The sequence below is a fragment of the Bubalus bubalis genome, chromosome 21 (genome assembly GCF_019923935.1).
Source record: "Bubalus bubalis isolate 160015118507 breed Murrah chromosome 21, NDDB_SH_1, whole genome shotgun sequence".
NCBI classification, from domain to species: domain Eukaryota; kingdom Metazoa; phylum Chordata; class Mammalia; order Artiodactyla; family Bovidae; genus Bubalus; species Bubalus bubalis.
The window spans coordinates 49,379,957-49,397,130 of NC_059177.1; the positions used below are offsets into that span (position 1 = coordinate 49,379,957).

Below are 17,174 nucleotides of genomic sequence, written 5' to 3' on the forward strand. Positions count from 1 at the left end.
ACCTTTGGGGGCCTGAGTCTGATGTTCCTTGTCACATAACCTGGTAACAGCAAGTGGGTATACCTATTTACTAAAAAGCAAATATAACTTTCTATGTTAGCTCTAGGACCTAATAACAGGTCCAAAAGAGTGGGACCTAATAACAGTTACCAAAACTAAGCAGCTGGATGCTAGACAGGTGGCTGAAAAAGTAACATGTAGGACAGAACTGGAGGGAATAGGTCTAAATGAGGACAGGAAGGATTCAGGTCAGACACTAGGAAGAATTTCTGAAAAGGCTGTATGACCCTGGAAGTCATTATCAGAGCATACTGCAGGGTTTCCCTGAAGAGAAGCTAAGGTGGAGAAGAGTCTTAGGAAGTGATTTGAGTTCAGTCCCTCTTGAGGAGGATGGGTCTCTGGACAAAGTCCACAAAAACACTAAAATTATTACAGGATTAGCTGCCATTTCAAACTGACCGGCAAACCTTACCTTCAAGATTTCGCCGTCTGCGTAAAGCACATACATAGTCACTTCAATATTCTTTTGTACGCTCTTTCCCCCTCTCTCAAAATCCCCCTTCTCCAGGGTGAGGTACAGGTCATTGCGGATATCACCTGCGGGGAAAGAAGTGTCACGCATTCATGACTGCAGAAGCCACTGTGCCCCATGTGCGTGGAGGATTAAGGCTAGCATCTGGATCCTCCAGGGTTCAGGGAGGTGCTCAGGGCATTCCAAGCTTGGTTAATAACAATGGACGTTCCACCAGTATCAGTGCAGCAGTACTCAGGTGGGTTAGTCATGTGCCCTCCAAGTCTGAATCTTAAGGCTGTTCACCACAGCTTGGCTAGGGTGGGAAAAGGCAGACTGTGGGGGACTGTTCAACCTCTCTCCCCTCCAAGAGAATGGCTGTAATCTAATCCTCCAAAAGAGGAAAGGTTTTACAATCAAAAGGAATAGCACTTCCTTTAATCATATCTACGTCTTAACCACTAATTCCTCATCCTTTCCCTCTCTTTGCTACCTTTTCTTTTGGCAGCCCTCCATCATTCTGAGTCTGCCTATAGGATACACTGCTCCTTCCTTCTGGAGGCTTACCTAGTTTCATTCCCTGCTGGGGTGCCAGCAGAGGTCACTGGATGGGCAAGTTTTCTTCTTTTTGTAGCAAGTGCTCTGGGAGCAGATGACTCCCCAAAAGCGCAGGTGCCAAAGCACTGGGGCAACAGTGTTGTGCTCCTGTGCTTTGAGTCCAGCCCGTGCAGCCCACACTGGCTGCTTTAGAGTGGGCAGGAGCAGAGCCAGCTGCAAGTGTGAAATGACCTAAGTCTCAAATGCCTTTTTCTTTAAGGAGGGATGGAACTGTCTGTTCATGTATAAAAGGAGCTTATATGGGCTGATCTAAGCTTCTAAACCCACAAAGTGACCAATTTTACTTAACACAAACTAAGAAGGACTTTTGACTTGCAAAAAAAAAAAAAAAAAAAAAGTAAAGCCTGTGGAGGGGGGTAAATTTCAAAGGAAGAAAATGACAAGGGAAACCAGGTGAGGCCAAAGTGAGATGTGTCGGCAGCCTGAAGAAATCAACTGAAAGTTAATGGAACAATTTATTAACTTGCAAAGCAAACCAGTTCAGAAATCAAATTCTTTCTACTTCAGTTTCTACAAAAACTGGCACATCTGAGTCTGTTCATTACTTGGAATCACAATGACATAAAGAGGTTTTGTTTTTAGTGAGCTACTTAGCTTTCTGGTTTGGCCAGGTACTTAATGAGAGCCTCTTTTCCGCACTGCCCACTTCTCTAACTGTGGGTGTCTGAGTGTCTCTTCCACATGAAACAGTGATAGACTACGACTGGCCCATATCTTGGGCTTTAGGGGTCTTTATGCCCAAACCTTCTGTTCTTCATATTGCCTTCCTACCCTATGAGTACTGTCATTTTTTTTGGTCACATAATACTCTCAAAAGAGCAGTCCATGAGAAACGATTATTCTCTGACAATGCAGAGAACTTTAACATGCGAAAGCTATTTCCCTAAACAAATAGCCCTGAGGCTTCACGAAGGGAAGAGGAAAATGTGTTCTTGAAAATCACATGCAAATGCAACTGCTGGGCACGTGGGACCGACTTCAGGGGGTCCATCCTTGCAGTCTGTACAGACTTTCCTCCTGGGCTGAGCAGAACCTCTACTTTGAATTCTGATGAGTCTGGAACTTTAATCTTCCTCTTTTGAACAATCCTACTTGGGTCCTCCTTCACTTTCATGCATTGGAGAAGGAAATGGCAACCCACTCCAGTGTTCTTGCCTGGAGAATCCCAGGGACGGTGGAGCCTGGTGGGCTGCCGTCTATGGGGTCACACAGAGTCGGACACGACTGAAGTGACTTAGCAGCAGCAGCAGGTCATTAAAAAGAGCACTCATGTGCGCAGGTAGGGTGGGGAAGGCAAGCAGGAGGAGAAGGAAAACTCAAATTCATCAGTTTGCTACTGTCAGAACAGAGGATGAAAAAAATCAGCCCTGAAAGTAAAATTCAAAATTACTGGGAACTTAACTATAGGTTATTGCCATTATAATGGGGGAAATCAGAGTTGGTTACACCTTAAATTTTTAAAAACTGGAACAGACACCTCAGAGCTTTCTCCTGATAATAGCCTCTTAGTTACATATTAGCTTTTCTATGGAACTTAAGTAATTATTCAATTTCTAGGATGATTTGGCATAAAGTGAATAGAGAATTTTAATATCTAAAGAATAGGTGCTTTGTTTAAAATTACCCTGGTTTAAATCAGCACTCTCTGGAAGTTATTCTCAAGACAATTCATGTGACTCTTCAAAGCAGATGTTGGCTACCAGCAACAGTATTCTAGCTTGTACAAGCATTTTAAATTTCTGTGGCTCTATACAAAAGGTAACATATTATAGTAAGTATGTCCCTAAATGGAATATTTCAAACTTTTCCTAGCATTGTATGATATAAAATACTAATATCAAATTGAACATCATCTTACAGATGGATAATAACAGAATTTGGCCTGTTTTGGTTTTATAGAGTGAGTTCATAGTTTCTGGGCAGCTTCTCCAGGGTATTTTAAACCAGAATGCCAATTTCAAATGAAGGACTGAGCTAGATATTCCTACAGGTTTCATTCTTTTAAAATTTTCTATTTAAATAGAATGCCTTTTGTGATCATCTAGAAAATGTGTAAATACACATAACTGTACCCTCTGAGTTACACACTGAAGCAGCTTGATTTCATCAGATCTTTCCTCTTTATTTAGAGAATAGATCTGTCTAGAACCAAGGCCATTCTCAGTCAGAAGAGTTGCAATTTTGTAAATTATGGCCTCAATTTTGAAAACAGCTCTTTGTAACAGTTAATGTAGCTGGGGCCTTCTCCTCAAAAGCTCTCTGGAGGATCATTTAAATTGAACTCTCCACTAATTCTCAAGGAACTAGAAGAAACAAATGTGAAGAGCTCCAGGATGTAATGAGCCAGGCCTGCCTTACAGAGAGCTTCCCAGGGTCCCCGCTGTTCACAGCTATCCTGATCGCATGTTACATGTTTACAAAGACTACTAGTAGGATCATGGGTTAATACTGTCTCCAGGAGGCTTGTGTAAACTTTAGCACCAGTGGCCAGGAAATATTACCAGGAGAGGCATGAGGACAGGCACCTTACAATAAGGATGGGAAAGAGAAGGCCTGAGCAGCGGTTTCTGTGATTAGTTTGGAGACCACTGCGTATATCTGAATCATCTAGGGAGCTTGTTAGAACTAGATTTCGAATATTCACCCTTAGAGATTTTAGTAGGTCTTGGGTGGGGCTTGTGTACTTGTATCTTTAAAAAGCATCAGGTAACTCTGATGCTCTCCAGGGTTTAACATCAGGCGACCATAAAGTGTGGGTCTGCTGGGAAGATGCTAGTGAAGTCTGTCTGGGGGTGTGGAACTGGGTAGCTCTTAGACAGCATGGAGGATTGATGGAATGAGTATGGAGGGGGGAGGCTTTCTGGAAGCAAGTGGGAGTGTGTATTGTGGAGGGCAGCCCTGATTCCATTTGCTAGGTGTCCTCTGCTTCCTAAGATTGGCAGAACCTCTAAGAGCATCAGCAGTGCCTTACATCTCTGAATGCTTGGTGCTCAGTTGACACGCAACAGAGTTTCTTGAATGGGAAGATGAATGAATGAGGCTGTTCTTGTAAGAGGGCTTCAGAATAAATAATCTTTGTCCCTTTTTCAGTTTCACAGCAGCCAGTGACAGCTGTTGGTACAGCTGCATGTCAGAGAACTAGGGACTTAAGAGTCGGCAGAGGCTGGCAAACTTTTTCTGGAAGAGGCCAGATAGTAAGTACCTTTCAGGCTTTGTGGGCCACATGTTCTTTGTTTTCACAACCCTTTTAAAACGTAAAAAACCATTCTGAGTTGGCGGACAGTATGAAAGGCTTCTGGATTTGGCCTGTGGGCTATAGTTTGCTGATACAGTGTTCAACTGTCTAGAGCAGCGTCACGACCCAGCAACACTCCAGATTCCTAGAAGTCGACACAAAACAGCTGCTGGGGAGGGAGCCAGGTCAGGGACCTGAGGCCGTCTGATGATGTCAGGGATTGGCCTGAAACATTCTGGGGTCCTTAGAGAGAGAGGTCTCAGAAGGAAGCAGTGCTTTGCAGCTACCGGAATCCCAGGGGGCTGGGAAGCACTGGGACAGAGCTGCATCCAGCAGAGAGAACAGCGTGTGCTTCAGTGGCCGGGCCTGATCATCCAAAGACCTGCATCCTAGTGCGACTCTGGAGAAACAGCTCATCACATGTTTGCAGGTCTCCTCTGAAAGCAGTCTCTACAGAGGTTTCAGAGTCTTCGAGGTCCAGCTCAGGCACCAGAGTCTCTGTTAGCAAGATCGTCTCTTGCCAGACACGCCAGCCTTACTTGGAGTTTGGGGGGCACTACGTCTTGCTTGGATTCTTTATTACATTCATGTTCCTTCTGTATAAATGACTCACACCACGTGTGAGGCTCTGGGTTCAAGGATAATAGTGTTAACTACTACATTATTTAGAACTTGTCCAATTCGAGACAGGATTAGAAAGAGCTTCTGTGGATAGTGCTTTCTTTCCCTTAAGACCACGTAAAACTAGAACGCATCTTCTCCAAGGAGACACTGCAGCCTGCTCGGGATAGGGCCAGTTCTATTTCTTGGCAGAACAGGAGTCTCCTGACAGCATTCACGGAGATGTGGAGATGTTAACTACCATCCTGTATGGACAGTTTCAGACATGCGACCAAAGTTTTATATGCTGGAGTAGCTCTTATTCTGAGGAAGAGACTTAAAAAAGCTCTTGGGAAGATTTCTTTAAAGTACCCAGGAAAGACAGGTTCTTTGTTTTTCTAACCAAGTCTTTAATGTCACACTTCTATTGGTTTCTATTGCTACTAAGTCAGTGACGTTCTCTGCTCTAACAGAATGACAGGAATGGACATAGTGTGACATCACTGTGCATGGTTATTCCTTTCTTGGGTCAGGAATGTGGGGCTATTCCAACCCATTGTGGGACCACATGTGATCATTCCTAAACCATCCCTTAGAAATACGGCCAAAGCTTCATGTGACACTCAGACTGACCACAATCTTTTGAATCTACTTGTGGTAAATACTGTCATCACTCTTTTGAGGAGAACTTTTCTTTCAAAAGTCATGAGATGTGTCCAGCAGAGCTGATAAGAGCAGCTTTCTGCCTTTCTAATTCTTCACAGCTTGGGATAAGCACTACTCATTTTCTTTTCAATGGGAATAGCTGATCTGTCTCATAAAAATCCTTTCCTGTATCTATTCACCTAGGGCTTTGTAAGGTTTTCTAAATATTCCAACATGTCCTTAGTTTTCTCTGATCTTAATAAACACCTAAAGTAATACACAGTCTCTAGGTTGAGCTGGTAGCTTCTCTAACATTGTGTCAGTTATCCCAAAAGGTGAGGCTGATGAAGGATTAATAATGTAAATGACACCCCACCCCAGTATTGCAACATTCCATGAAACAAATGAAGATGGAAACAAAGCAGGCAAAAGCAGACAGGACACACAAAAGCAGGAACTTACACCCAACTATCTTCATCTCTGCACCAGAAAGAAAGGGGCGAGAATGAGGGGACAGCACAGAGAGAAACAAGAACAATTAAGACAAACAGGAAAAGAGAAAAAAACATCACTTGCAGGTTGGTGATGAAGCATGCACTTTATATCAGGGGTCAAAGCAAAGGACAGAGTGTATTTCTGAGCACAAGGGCAGGAGTCGGGGGGCCCCCTTGAGGGCTGCCATGCCAGCATAGCTGCCTTCTAAAGGGCAAGGTCAGGGCAACCCAGAGAGGAGCTTGTACCAGGTCTGATTCAGAGAGGGGCAAAGCATCCCTAAAGCAGAGTACTCTTTAGGACACGGTTCTCAAAGGGGGCCCTAAACCATCACCTGATAGCCTGTGAGGAATACAAATGCTCGGTCCCACCCCAATCCTCCTGTATCAGAAACTCTTGAGGTGGGTTTAGCAATGTGTTTTTCACAAGCCCTGCAGGTGATTCTGATACATACTAAAGTTAGAGCAGTACTGGTTTAGGGAAAAAAAATCTTAGCCATCAGCTAGAATATATTAAAATCACAGGGCAGATTTCTTCTGACAAAAGAGAAGCTCATTTAACTAATATGAAACTTGACCCACAACGCCCACGGTAAATGATAACCTTACAAATTCAAGGCTTAGAAAACAAGTTAAAAGGTTTCTTTCCCACAGAGCCATGACAGCTCTGCATTCCTACTGACTCCAGGGAATAGACTCTCCTAGAAAGCTGACACTTGGAAAACGGCACAGAAGCTGGTGGCACACCCCTGCTGGCTTAGACGAGGTTTGGAGGAGGGTACAGACCACTCTTGAGCGAGAGGTTTTAAATCATTCCCTTTCAGTTTACAGTCTTTTGGCTGACAGTTTTCTTGAAAGTTCTAATTGGGCTAATGCTGACAAGTGAGTCACAGAAAGCTCATTCACCTGAAACGTCTGCCCTGCTCCAGTATTTCCTCTCCATTTTCTTGAAAAAAATCTCAAGGAGTAAAAGTGTGTTGTAGAGTTATTAGTTTCTGTAATGAACTAAAATAAGTTGGGAGGGAAGGAGGAACTACCCACAGAAATATGGCAATAAACCAACAAAAGGCTATTAGGTGCTCAGTTTCAAAATCAGGCTTAAGTTCCCATGTCGGTTTCTTCTTCTGTAATCTTGGATGGAGTTTCCTGGGTTTATGTGCCTTCTCTGCGACTCCCAGAACACCACGAGCAATGGTGGTCTTGCCTCGTGCTCACTAACGTGAGTCATGAACACAGCTGGATGCCTATGCAGTCAGGGCCGTGGCTGTGGCAAAGAGTAGGACATCTCCTGTTCACAGTAGTCACATGGTGTACCTTACACATTCATGGAAAGCAATAGACCACTGGAAAGCCCTTTTCTGAAATTGTGTGTCAGATACTGGTGTGGTTAGAACTTGTCTAAATGCTGTAACTCAGACCTATAAGCTCTGTCAATATGCTTTGACAAGGACCTGTCTGGGCCATCTGACATAAAGGACCTCTCCAAATGAGTATCTAGTAGTTTCTCCCAAATGCTGGTAGTTTCAAAATAAGAGCCACAGTATATGAACCATTCTAATTTTTCCATGTATTCTAATTTCTCAGACTTCAGTGCTGAAACGCTCACAGTTACTAACATAATTCATTTTATTGTTCATTTCTCTTACGACCATGTGTCAAGAAGCTGCAATTTCTTGTAACTCGGTCATACCAGCACCATGAGGGCTGAGGGACCATTGCAGCCCAGATCCAGTATTCCCACGGGTGAAGAGTGGACCAGCTGCAGGTGGAGGGTGATCTCACAAAGGGGCTTCCTGTCACAGACGTGGTTTCCCAGGACAGGTGGGCCACAACTGGAAACACTGCTGCACACTTTTCTTGCTGTTCTAGCAGAACCTTCAGGGCCAGCCCTATCGTCTCACCCAAGGAGGGCAAACCCACTCTCATAGTATCTTGTGGGGGCATTAAAGGCCCTGTCAGTTGTTAGCACACAATCTGTGCAAAAAAAGTCTTTCCTCGAGAGGAGGTAAGGTAAAAGAGAGGAGAGACACATAGAGGACTGCTTCCTGCCTGTGAATCAATCCTCACTCTCAGCTCCAGCACTCAATACTTCAAGGGCAGACAACTCAGCAAAGAGCACATTCACAGCCCCAGTCTGGACGCCCTAGGACTGCCAGTGTCTCTGTCTTGTGGGGCAAATCAGACGGTGACGCCTCAGCTGCCCAATGGAGGAAATGCTCCTGACACTCTGCTTGCCTCACCAATGATACTGATACTGCTTACTTCCAAGGTCATGTCCAACTTTCTCAGAAGCCCTTTATCAACCTGTGTGCCAATGACACAGAGATTCAGAGTGCTCACAAAAAGATCTCTTTCCACAGGAGAGGTATGGACGCTGTAACTCTTGAATTTAGTCTGCTTAAAGATTTTTGACTGAAGCTTGTTTCTTTCTAGTCTCTGCTCACTTTGTTTTGATTCTATGACTATGTGAGGGCTAAGAGGAAGGCAATGTCCAAATCTTAGACAAACTAGTTCTTAAAAGAGAGAAAAGACTTCAAGCATATCTTTCAGAATATATGACTCCATATCATGAGCCTGGATAGCTCATTTAAAAATGATCATCAGATCAGTTTTGGTAATCACCAATTATTTCTTCAGTGACATGTTGCCAAGAAGCTAGGGATGATGTCTGGGCTCTTCTCCTGATCACTAGGGTTACAGAGGGCTGAGAAACAGTGTCAGGACAGGATGGGAGACATGTCCTGTGGAGGACATCACCCTAGGACTGTCATTCAAAAGATCCTCTTGTATGCATGAGCAAGAGACAAAGGCTGTTCACAGCAGCTTGCTCTGCAGTCACAGTGTCTATGGAGAGAGAATAAAAGCGACAGAAAACAAGTCTGGGCATAGTATGGGGAGCAGAAGGACAGCTGGAATCCATCACAAGGCCTTCTGTATGCTCAGGCCATACTCTTCCCTGGGTATATGCTGGCATATATTTCCAATAAGAGGAGCTTTCAGCACTATGGAGAATTCCAAAGAGGTGATTATTTAGAGTGGTCACTATCAGTTTAGTCTAGCCTGGCTTGGCTCTTTTAAACAAAAGCGAATACACTTTTAATTTTAGCAGAACACTGAATGAAACTCAATGGAAAAGGTAGGGTCATACCTCCTGTAATTCATCCAGACAAGGAGCTATTTCCTTGTTCTTCCTTCCTTCTCCTTGTTCCCATCTTCTCTGGTTCCTGACTGCCTCCCATCCATCAGAGCCACACCTCTATCCTTCCCTCATTCCCCACAGCCCCCTGGTTCTGATGGCCTGTTTGGATCCACTGCTCTAGCTTGACCCACATCTGCCTCACTAGGAAGCACGAGCTTTAGGTTAACCTGCTGGAACCACACTTGAGAGCCAATGCATTCCCACTTTCCGCTCTGGCTTTCCACCGGGCATTAGGTGAAAGGGGTTAGGACACTTGCTGAGAAACTGGCCACGTAGTACTATTCACACTGCCTAACCTATACCATTTGCCAATCCATTTTCCTGATGTGGTATAGTGTTTTCATTGTTATGATTCATTTTTCTGATACAAATAAATCTGCTACTTCTACATGAACTGGGATTCACTGACACTATAGGCATTATTTTCCTTAAAGACGATGTATGAGGGGATTCTCTTCTAAGATATGTAACTGAAGAGAAGAGTATAAATAAGGCATCCCTGTGAGGAGCTCTGTGTTGATTCCTAACATCCAGTCTCCACAAGAGACAAAAAGGTTCAAGTGCCAGATTGTGCTGTGTTGCCCTGGTGAAGGTATGTGGGGGCTTCTGGAAAAGAACAAATGCCAACAAGAGCCAAAGGAGCCACTGGCTGCAGACTGCAGTCAGCAACCTGACTCTGGCTGCAGAGGCTGTCAATGGCTGCGGGGCTCCTCCACAGTGTGGTGTGCCACCTGCTCACAAGGGGAGCACCACACTCCATTCTCCTAACCCCTCTCCCACCCCAGCCCCAAGAGGTTCTGCCTACCTGGCATGATGACATCAGGAAATCCCAATTTTCTTGTAATTGCCAATCCCCTATTAAATATCATAGGATTTTCTCTCCTAATCTGTTCCATGTCTCCACGAAGAAGCTGCAGAGAAATGATAAGACCTACAAAAACAAAAGCATTTTTTTTTTAAACTCAGAATCACACTTCTACCCTAGAAAACACATAAAGAGGTTTTTTTTTTCCCCCAGAGAAAAATGTGCAAAATTCAGCATTTTTATTGAGAAAAGTTTTGAGGCAGAAAGTATATATTATTCTGAAGAGATATTCTAGAAAGCTAATAGAAAAACAGTATCGTAAAAGTAACTTTTCTCAGTGAGCCTATAACCATATTTGAGCCCCCCAAAATTGATGTTTTTTAAGATGGCTTTAAATTTTTGTTCTGAATATGCTACCCAATGATTTACTTGGTATCATCAGTAATATTTATCAGTTAAGTTGTCTCACTTTATTAGGTTGCATACTACAAAGCTTAGATACTGTTTTCAAGTCTGTGTATCAAGATATATATATACTAACTTTTGAAATTAAAGGTGGATTTTATAAAAAACCTTAATTTTATTCCCTTCTAAAATTCACTTTCTAATATTTTCTAAAGTAAAATATTTCATTTAACATTTTATAAATTTTTTAAAAATTCTTTTTATATTGAAGTAGTACATGCTTAGAAGGTAAATGGTATTGAACTACATACATTAAAATATGTTGTTGATATTTTTAGTAAAACAAAAATATAGATAAGCTGCTGCTGCTAAGTCACTTCAGTGGTGTCCGACTCTGTGCGACCCCATAGACAGCAGCCCACCAGGCTCCCCCATCCCTGGGATTCTCCAGGCAAGAACACTGGAGTGGCTTGCCATTTCCTTCTCCAATGCATCAAAGTGAAAAGTGAAAGTGAAGTCGCTCAGTCATGTCCAACCCTCAGCGACCCCATGGACTGCAGCCTTCCAGGTTCCTCCGTCCATGGGATTTTCCAGGCAAGAGTACTGGAGTGGGGTGCCATTGCCTTCTCCGATAGATAAGCTAAGTGGATAGTTAATTTGATAGGGTCAAAGATTAATTATGTTTATTTTAAAACTGCTTATAATATTACTTTGAATATATGCAGCAACAAACAAACAAATTAAAATTAGATTCTTTGTGTAGGTCTATTCTTAGAGAAAATGTGTATTCTTCCAGGATTTTTCAAATGTTTATAATTTGGATGTCTCCCAGTATTCACCCTTCTCCCATCCCTGAAACATCGATCACTTTCCATATGGCACCTGGACCTGAAATGATGCTTCACATTAATATATGTTAAACATAAAAATTTTTAATTAAAAAAAAAAAAGAATCTAAGTCAAAACCATCTCAAAAACCCAGAGGACTATTCTATTAAAACTCAGACTGTGGTCTAGGAGATTAAGTTGCCCTCCTCTCTGTTTCCCAGCATCCCGAAATCTGGCCTCCCTGGTTTAGCCACTAAAGTATCTGATGGAGCTTCATTTTCTTCATTTACTCAATGAAGGAGTTGAAACATGATTTCCAAACAGCTTCCAAGTTAAGCCTGGCCAAGAAGCAGTCAGATACACACTCTAAAGTAAAGCAGCCTATTCTCTTCCTGGGCTTCCCATAAGTGCACGAAGACCTGCCCTCAGTAGGGCCATCCTAATTGAGGCTCTCTGAAGTCTATGGTGCTCCCAGCACAGAGGGAGGGGTGCTTTTCTAACACTGTTTAAGTGGCCAGTGTCTGTGAGTCATGGACAAAAATCATAAGACACTGACAATGGCATGGAAACTTTGGTCATTCTGGGAAGTAAGACAAAATTCAGCATTCTAACCTTGTTAGGTGATGGTGGAAACTGCTTTTTGGTTGTTTCTTTTAATGTATTATTACCACTATCCCTCTTTTAAAATGCTTTCCAACTTGTAGCCAAGGGTAGCTTTTTATAAATAAAATACATAAATACAGCAAAAAACACCATAAATATGGGCATGAACAGTCTTCCAAATTGCAACTTGTTTTGTTAAAAAGTAAGGTTCTTGCTTTAGTCCGGCTTTAGGTGAGGGATATGAACTCCCTTCACCTTCCAGCACACTGCATGTATGTAGCTCCTTGGCATCCAGGCACATATGAGGAAAAACGGGCTCTTAAAACCAGTGAGAGCAGCCCTGAGGAACCCCACGCTACAGAGTTTGAGAGAATTCAAGTACTCCCAGCTGAGCATCTCAAACTTTATAGCCTCTGGGTTGGAACTGCTCTGAGGACCCTTCTAGCTGAAAATATGCTGATCTTGATAGAGGTTCTTCTCAACAACTCTAAGAACTGCCATGCCTTGCAGTGGCTTTACACTGTCATTTAAGAGCAACTTGGGGGATTCCCTGATAGCTCAGTTGATAAACAATCTGCCTGCAATGCAGGACACCCCAGTTCGATTCCTGGGTCAGGAAGATCCTCTGGAGAAGGGATAGGCTACCCACTCCAGTATTCTTGGGCTTCCCTTGTGGCTCAGCTGGTAAAGAATCCACCCACAATGTGGGAGACCTGGGTTCAATCCTTGGGTTGGGAAGATCCCCTGGAGAAGGGAAAGGCTACCCACTTCAGTATTCTGGTCTAGAGAATTCCATGGACTGTATAGTCCATGGGGTCACAAAGAGTTGGACATGACTGATTGACTTTCACTTTCAAGGGAAACTTTTTTATTTACAACAGGTTTATAACATTAAAACAAAGAAGGTTATATAAAACAGGTTATGAAATAGTTTCAAGGTAAAAATTATCTGGGGAAACATGGTTCTATGTAAATTTGATAGTTATCTTCAAGAGTATATTAAAAGTTCACAGGTTTTTATTTATATGTTAATTGAGATACAATGGCACCCCACTCCAGTACTCTTGCCTGGAAAATCCCATGGATGGTGGAGCCTGGTAGGCTAAAGTCCATGGGGTCGCTAAGAGTTGGACACGACTGAGTGACTTCACTTTGACTTTTTACTTTCATGCATTGGAGAAGGGAATGGCAAACCATTCCAGTGTTCTTGCCTGGAGAATCCCAGGGATGGGGGAGCCTGGTGGGCTGCTGTCTATGGGGTCGCACAGGGTCGGACACAACTGACTGAAGCGACTTAGCAGCAGCAGCAGCAGGTGTATAATATTATGTAAGTATCAGGTGTATAACAGAGTGATTCTCAACTTTCAAAGGTATGTTCTTTTTGTAGTTATTATAAAATATTGGCTATATTCTCTGTGTTGTTATATTGTTGTAGTGTGTTTATTTTATACATAGTGGTTTGTACCTCTTAGTCCCTGACCCCTCCCCATGTACCTCTCCCCACTGGAAAGCAAGACCTTGTTCTCTATATCTGAGTCTGTTTCTTTTTTGTTATACTTACTAGTTTTTTTACATTTTAGATTCCACATGTAAGTATTTTGTCTTTCTCTAACTTATGTCACTTAGCATAATACCCTTCAATTCCACCTATGTAGCTGCAAATGGCAAAATTTCATTCTTTTTTAAGGTTGAGTACTATTTTATTGTACATATACACTACATCTTCTTTATCCATTCATCTGGTGATGGACACAGGTTGCTTTCATACTTCGGTAATTATAAATAATGCTTCTATGAACACTGGGGTGCAAGTATCTTTTCAAAATAGCATTTAAATCTTTTTCAGATATATACCCAGCAGTGGAACTGTGGGGTCATATGGTAGTTCTGTTTTTAGTTTTTTGAGAATCCTCCGTACTGTTTTCCACAGTGGCTACACCAATTTACATTCACACCAACAGGATATGAGGGTTCCATTTTCTCTACAGCCTTGCTAACATTTGTTATTTGTGTCCTTTTTGATGACAGCCATTTTGACAGGTTTGAGGTGATATATCCTTGTGGTTTTAATCTGCATTTCTCTGATGATTAATGATATTGAGCATCTTTTCATGTGTCTGTTGGCCATCTGTATGTCTTCTTTGGAAAAATATCTATTCAGGAGGTCTTATAGATTTTTAAACACTGCTTCTAATTTAATCAAACATTTCATATTCAGTTTAGAATTAATGCTAACATGTACAATTACACCAAGATTTAGATACATATTAAACACAGTTTTAAAATAAAAGCAGGGAAAAAAAGGAGAAGTTGAACTAAGATGAAAGCTGCTTGAAATAAAGATTTTCTATTTTAGTTTCCAAATGACTGATAATGGCAGACTAATCATTGATTCTCATTAGTGTCAGGCTTTCTCGGTGATGCCAACACTGAAAAGTGATATTAATATGTGTCTTTTGTGGGGGGAGGGCTGGGTATGTAGTCTCTGTTCAGGAAAACACAGACTTCACAATGTGACAAACCCTGCAACACTTCTGTTCACTCTGGATTCAAACTGCAACTCAAGTTACCTATCAAAGCACAAGGAATTCACCACAGAAAGAGCAGAAAATGCACTGTGGTCGGAAGTAATGGCCAAAAAACACATGAAAAGATGCTCAACATCACTGATTATCAGAGAAATGCAAATCAAAACTACAACAAGGTATTTATCACTCACACCAATCAGAATGGCCATCATCAAAAAGTCTACAAATACTGGAGAGGGTGTGGAAAAAATAAAACCCTCCTGTACTGTTGATGGGAATGTAAATTGGTACCGCCATTGTGGAGAACAATATGGAGGTTCCCTAAAAAACTTAAAAACAGGACAATCATATGGTCTGGCAATCCCACTCCTGGGCATATATCTGGAGAAAAACATAATCTGAAAGTATACACACACCTAAATGTTCACTGCAGCATGGTTTACAATAGCCAAGACATGTAAGCAATTTCAACGTCCATCGACACAGGAATGGATAAAAAAGTTTAGTACATATGTATAATGGAATATTACTCAGTCAAAAGAAGAATAAAATGATGCCATTTACAGCAACATGAATAAACCTAGAGATTACCATACTAAGTGAAATAAGTCAGACAGAGAAAGACAAATATTATATAATACTACTTGTATGTAGAGACTAAAAAAATGATACAAATGAACTTATTTACAAAACAGAAATAGAGTCACAGATGTAGAAAACAAACTTATGGATTCTAGGAGGGAAAGGAAAGATTGGGATTGACATACACATCACTATGTATAAACAGAAAACCAATAAGGACCTTCTGTATAGCATAAGGAACTCTACTCAATACTCTGTAATGACCTATATGGGAAAAGAATTTTTAAAAGCATGCATATATGTATATGTATAACTGATTCACTTTGCTGTACACCTAAAACTAACACAACATTGTAAGTCAACTGCTGCTGCTGCTGCTAAGTCGCTTCAGTGTCTGACTCTGTGCGATCCCCTAGAGGGCAGCCTACTAGGCTCCTTTGTCCCTGGGATTCTCCAGGCAAGAATGCTGGAATGGGTTGCCATTTCCTTCTCCAATGCATGAAAGTGAAAAGTGAAAGTGAAGCCGCTCGGTTGTGTCTGACTCTTCGCGACCCTATGGACTGCTGCCTACCAGGCTCCTCCGCCCATGGGAGTTTCCAGGCAAGAGTACTGGAGTGGGTTGCCATTGCCTTCTGCGGTAAATCAACTATACTCCAATAAAAATTTTTTTAAAAGAAGTATTAATAACTAGAGAAGGTTTCAAATCATCACACAAGGAAATAGAAACTGCCTGAAAAGGAGAATAAATGTCTGTAGGAAACAACTTTATATCTGGTAACTGATCAGCACAAATAAACTAAGGTGTGTATGATAAGCAACTGCAAATGCAACACAAAGTCTTCTAGCCAGAGAAGCACCTTACCATGACTGGCACTGGGGGCAGAGTACTTGGCGCTGGACTTGCGGATGATATTCTCGTGGATCTGGGACCACTCACTCTCGTTGTTGCACCTGTAACAGAAGGACAGGCATCATGACAGTCAAGAGTTTTAAACATCTGGTCTGATGTTCAATGTGCAACAACACTTTCCTAAAGAAATGAACTTAAAGTTTACTAAATTAGACAAGGTTTGTTTTCTTGGAAGGCACAAGAAGATTCACATTTGGGGGAAGAGTAGAAACTCAAAAAGGAATCTCTGCAAATATCTCTAAGTGGCAAAATATGCTTTTGTCTGAAGTAGCACTTTCCCGCCTGACAATTTTTTTGTTAGTTCCTTACACATACTTGCAACTAGGCACTAGAGGAAAGTTCCCGACAGAGGAAAAAAACAGTTCCTCTCAAAAAGTACTGCTGTTTAGAAACTCTCGTGTCTTGCATTGGCTTTATACTGTCATTCAACTGTCACTATAATGGCCTCAGAGAAAAATCCTGCTAACCTCAGGGCAATGTGCATATTTGCCTGTGGTTTTATTTTAGCTAGATCAGGCTAAGAAGAAAAGTTTAAGAGAGTAGTGGCTTGGTTAGCTGTGAAATCTTCTGTAGTCAAGGGAAAGGAGGCCTTAGAGAGAAGTCTGGATGCCTAAATATGTAAGAGGAATTTCAGGAGTGGAAGAAAAGAGAGAATGGAGGAACAGACCTGCACCTCTGCTAATTTCTGACATTTTTAGAGTCTTCCCCTCTAAAGAACATTTCCAAGAAAGCTGCAGTCACACAACCATTTGGTACAGCTTAGGAACAGAGACTAGGAAGGGATTCCTCATCTGAAAGTAGACACATTGATGAAACCACTGAAATGAGATTAGGGCCATGCTTGAAAATTCCATGAGATACTGGGAGTCTTCATAGCCTCAGCCCCTCCTTTCTCCTGTTGGATAGGGAGAACCACTGACCCCAGAAAACAGAGCTCATGCACAAAGGGAAACCCACAAGATCTTTCCATGGTTACTTAGAAGTGTGTGGTCCGGCACAGCCACTTCCAGGCGGAAACTCCAGCAAGAGTTCTATCATGTGCCATCCAGTGGTGTGAATGAAGCACAACTGGTTTCTAAATAAAAGGCTTTGTATAGAGACCATTCAGAGATAAAGGAGGTTGGTCACTAGACTAAGTTTTTTCTAACCAGTAGCTCTTCTGACTTCTCCGTCAGTATAAACAAGCCTCAGTTGCTCAGAGATGTTGCAAAGAA

At 42.1% G+C, this 17,174-nt stretch overlaps 1 protein-coding gene across 11 annotated transcripts in view; it reads right to left on the reverse strand.

The window, feature by feature from the left end:
- DOCK3 (dedicator of cytokinesis 3) overlaps positions 1–17,174 on the reverse strand; it is a 289,619-nt gene that overhangs the window by 83,234 nt on the left and 189,211 nt on the right. For all 11 annotated transcript variants that reach the window (XM_025271944.3, XM_025271942.3, XM_025271937.3 and 8 more), the window contains 3 exons: positions 15,913–16,001; positions 10,105–10,230; positions 473–597 (listed from right to left, as the gene is read on the reverse strand). In XM_025271944.3, coding sequence (XP_025127729.2) covers positions 473–597; positions 10,105–10,230; positions 15,913–16,001 — 340 coding nt within the window. The remainder of the gene's footprint in view (positions 1–472; positions 598–10,104; positions 10,231–15,912; positions 16,002–17,174) is intronic.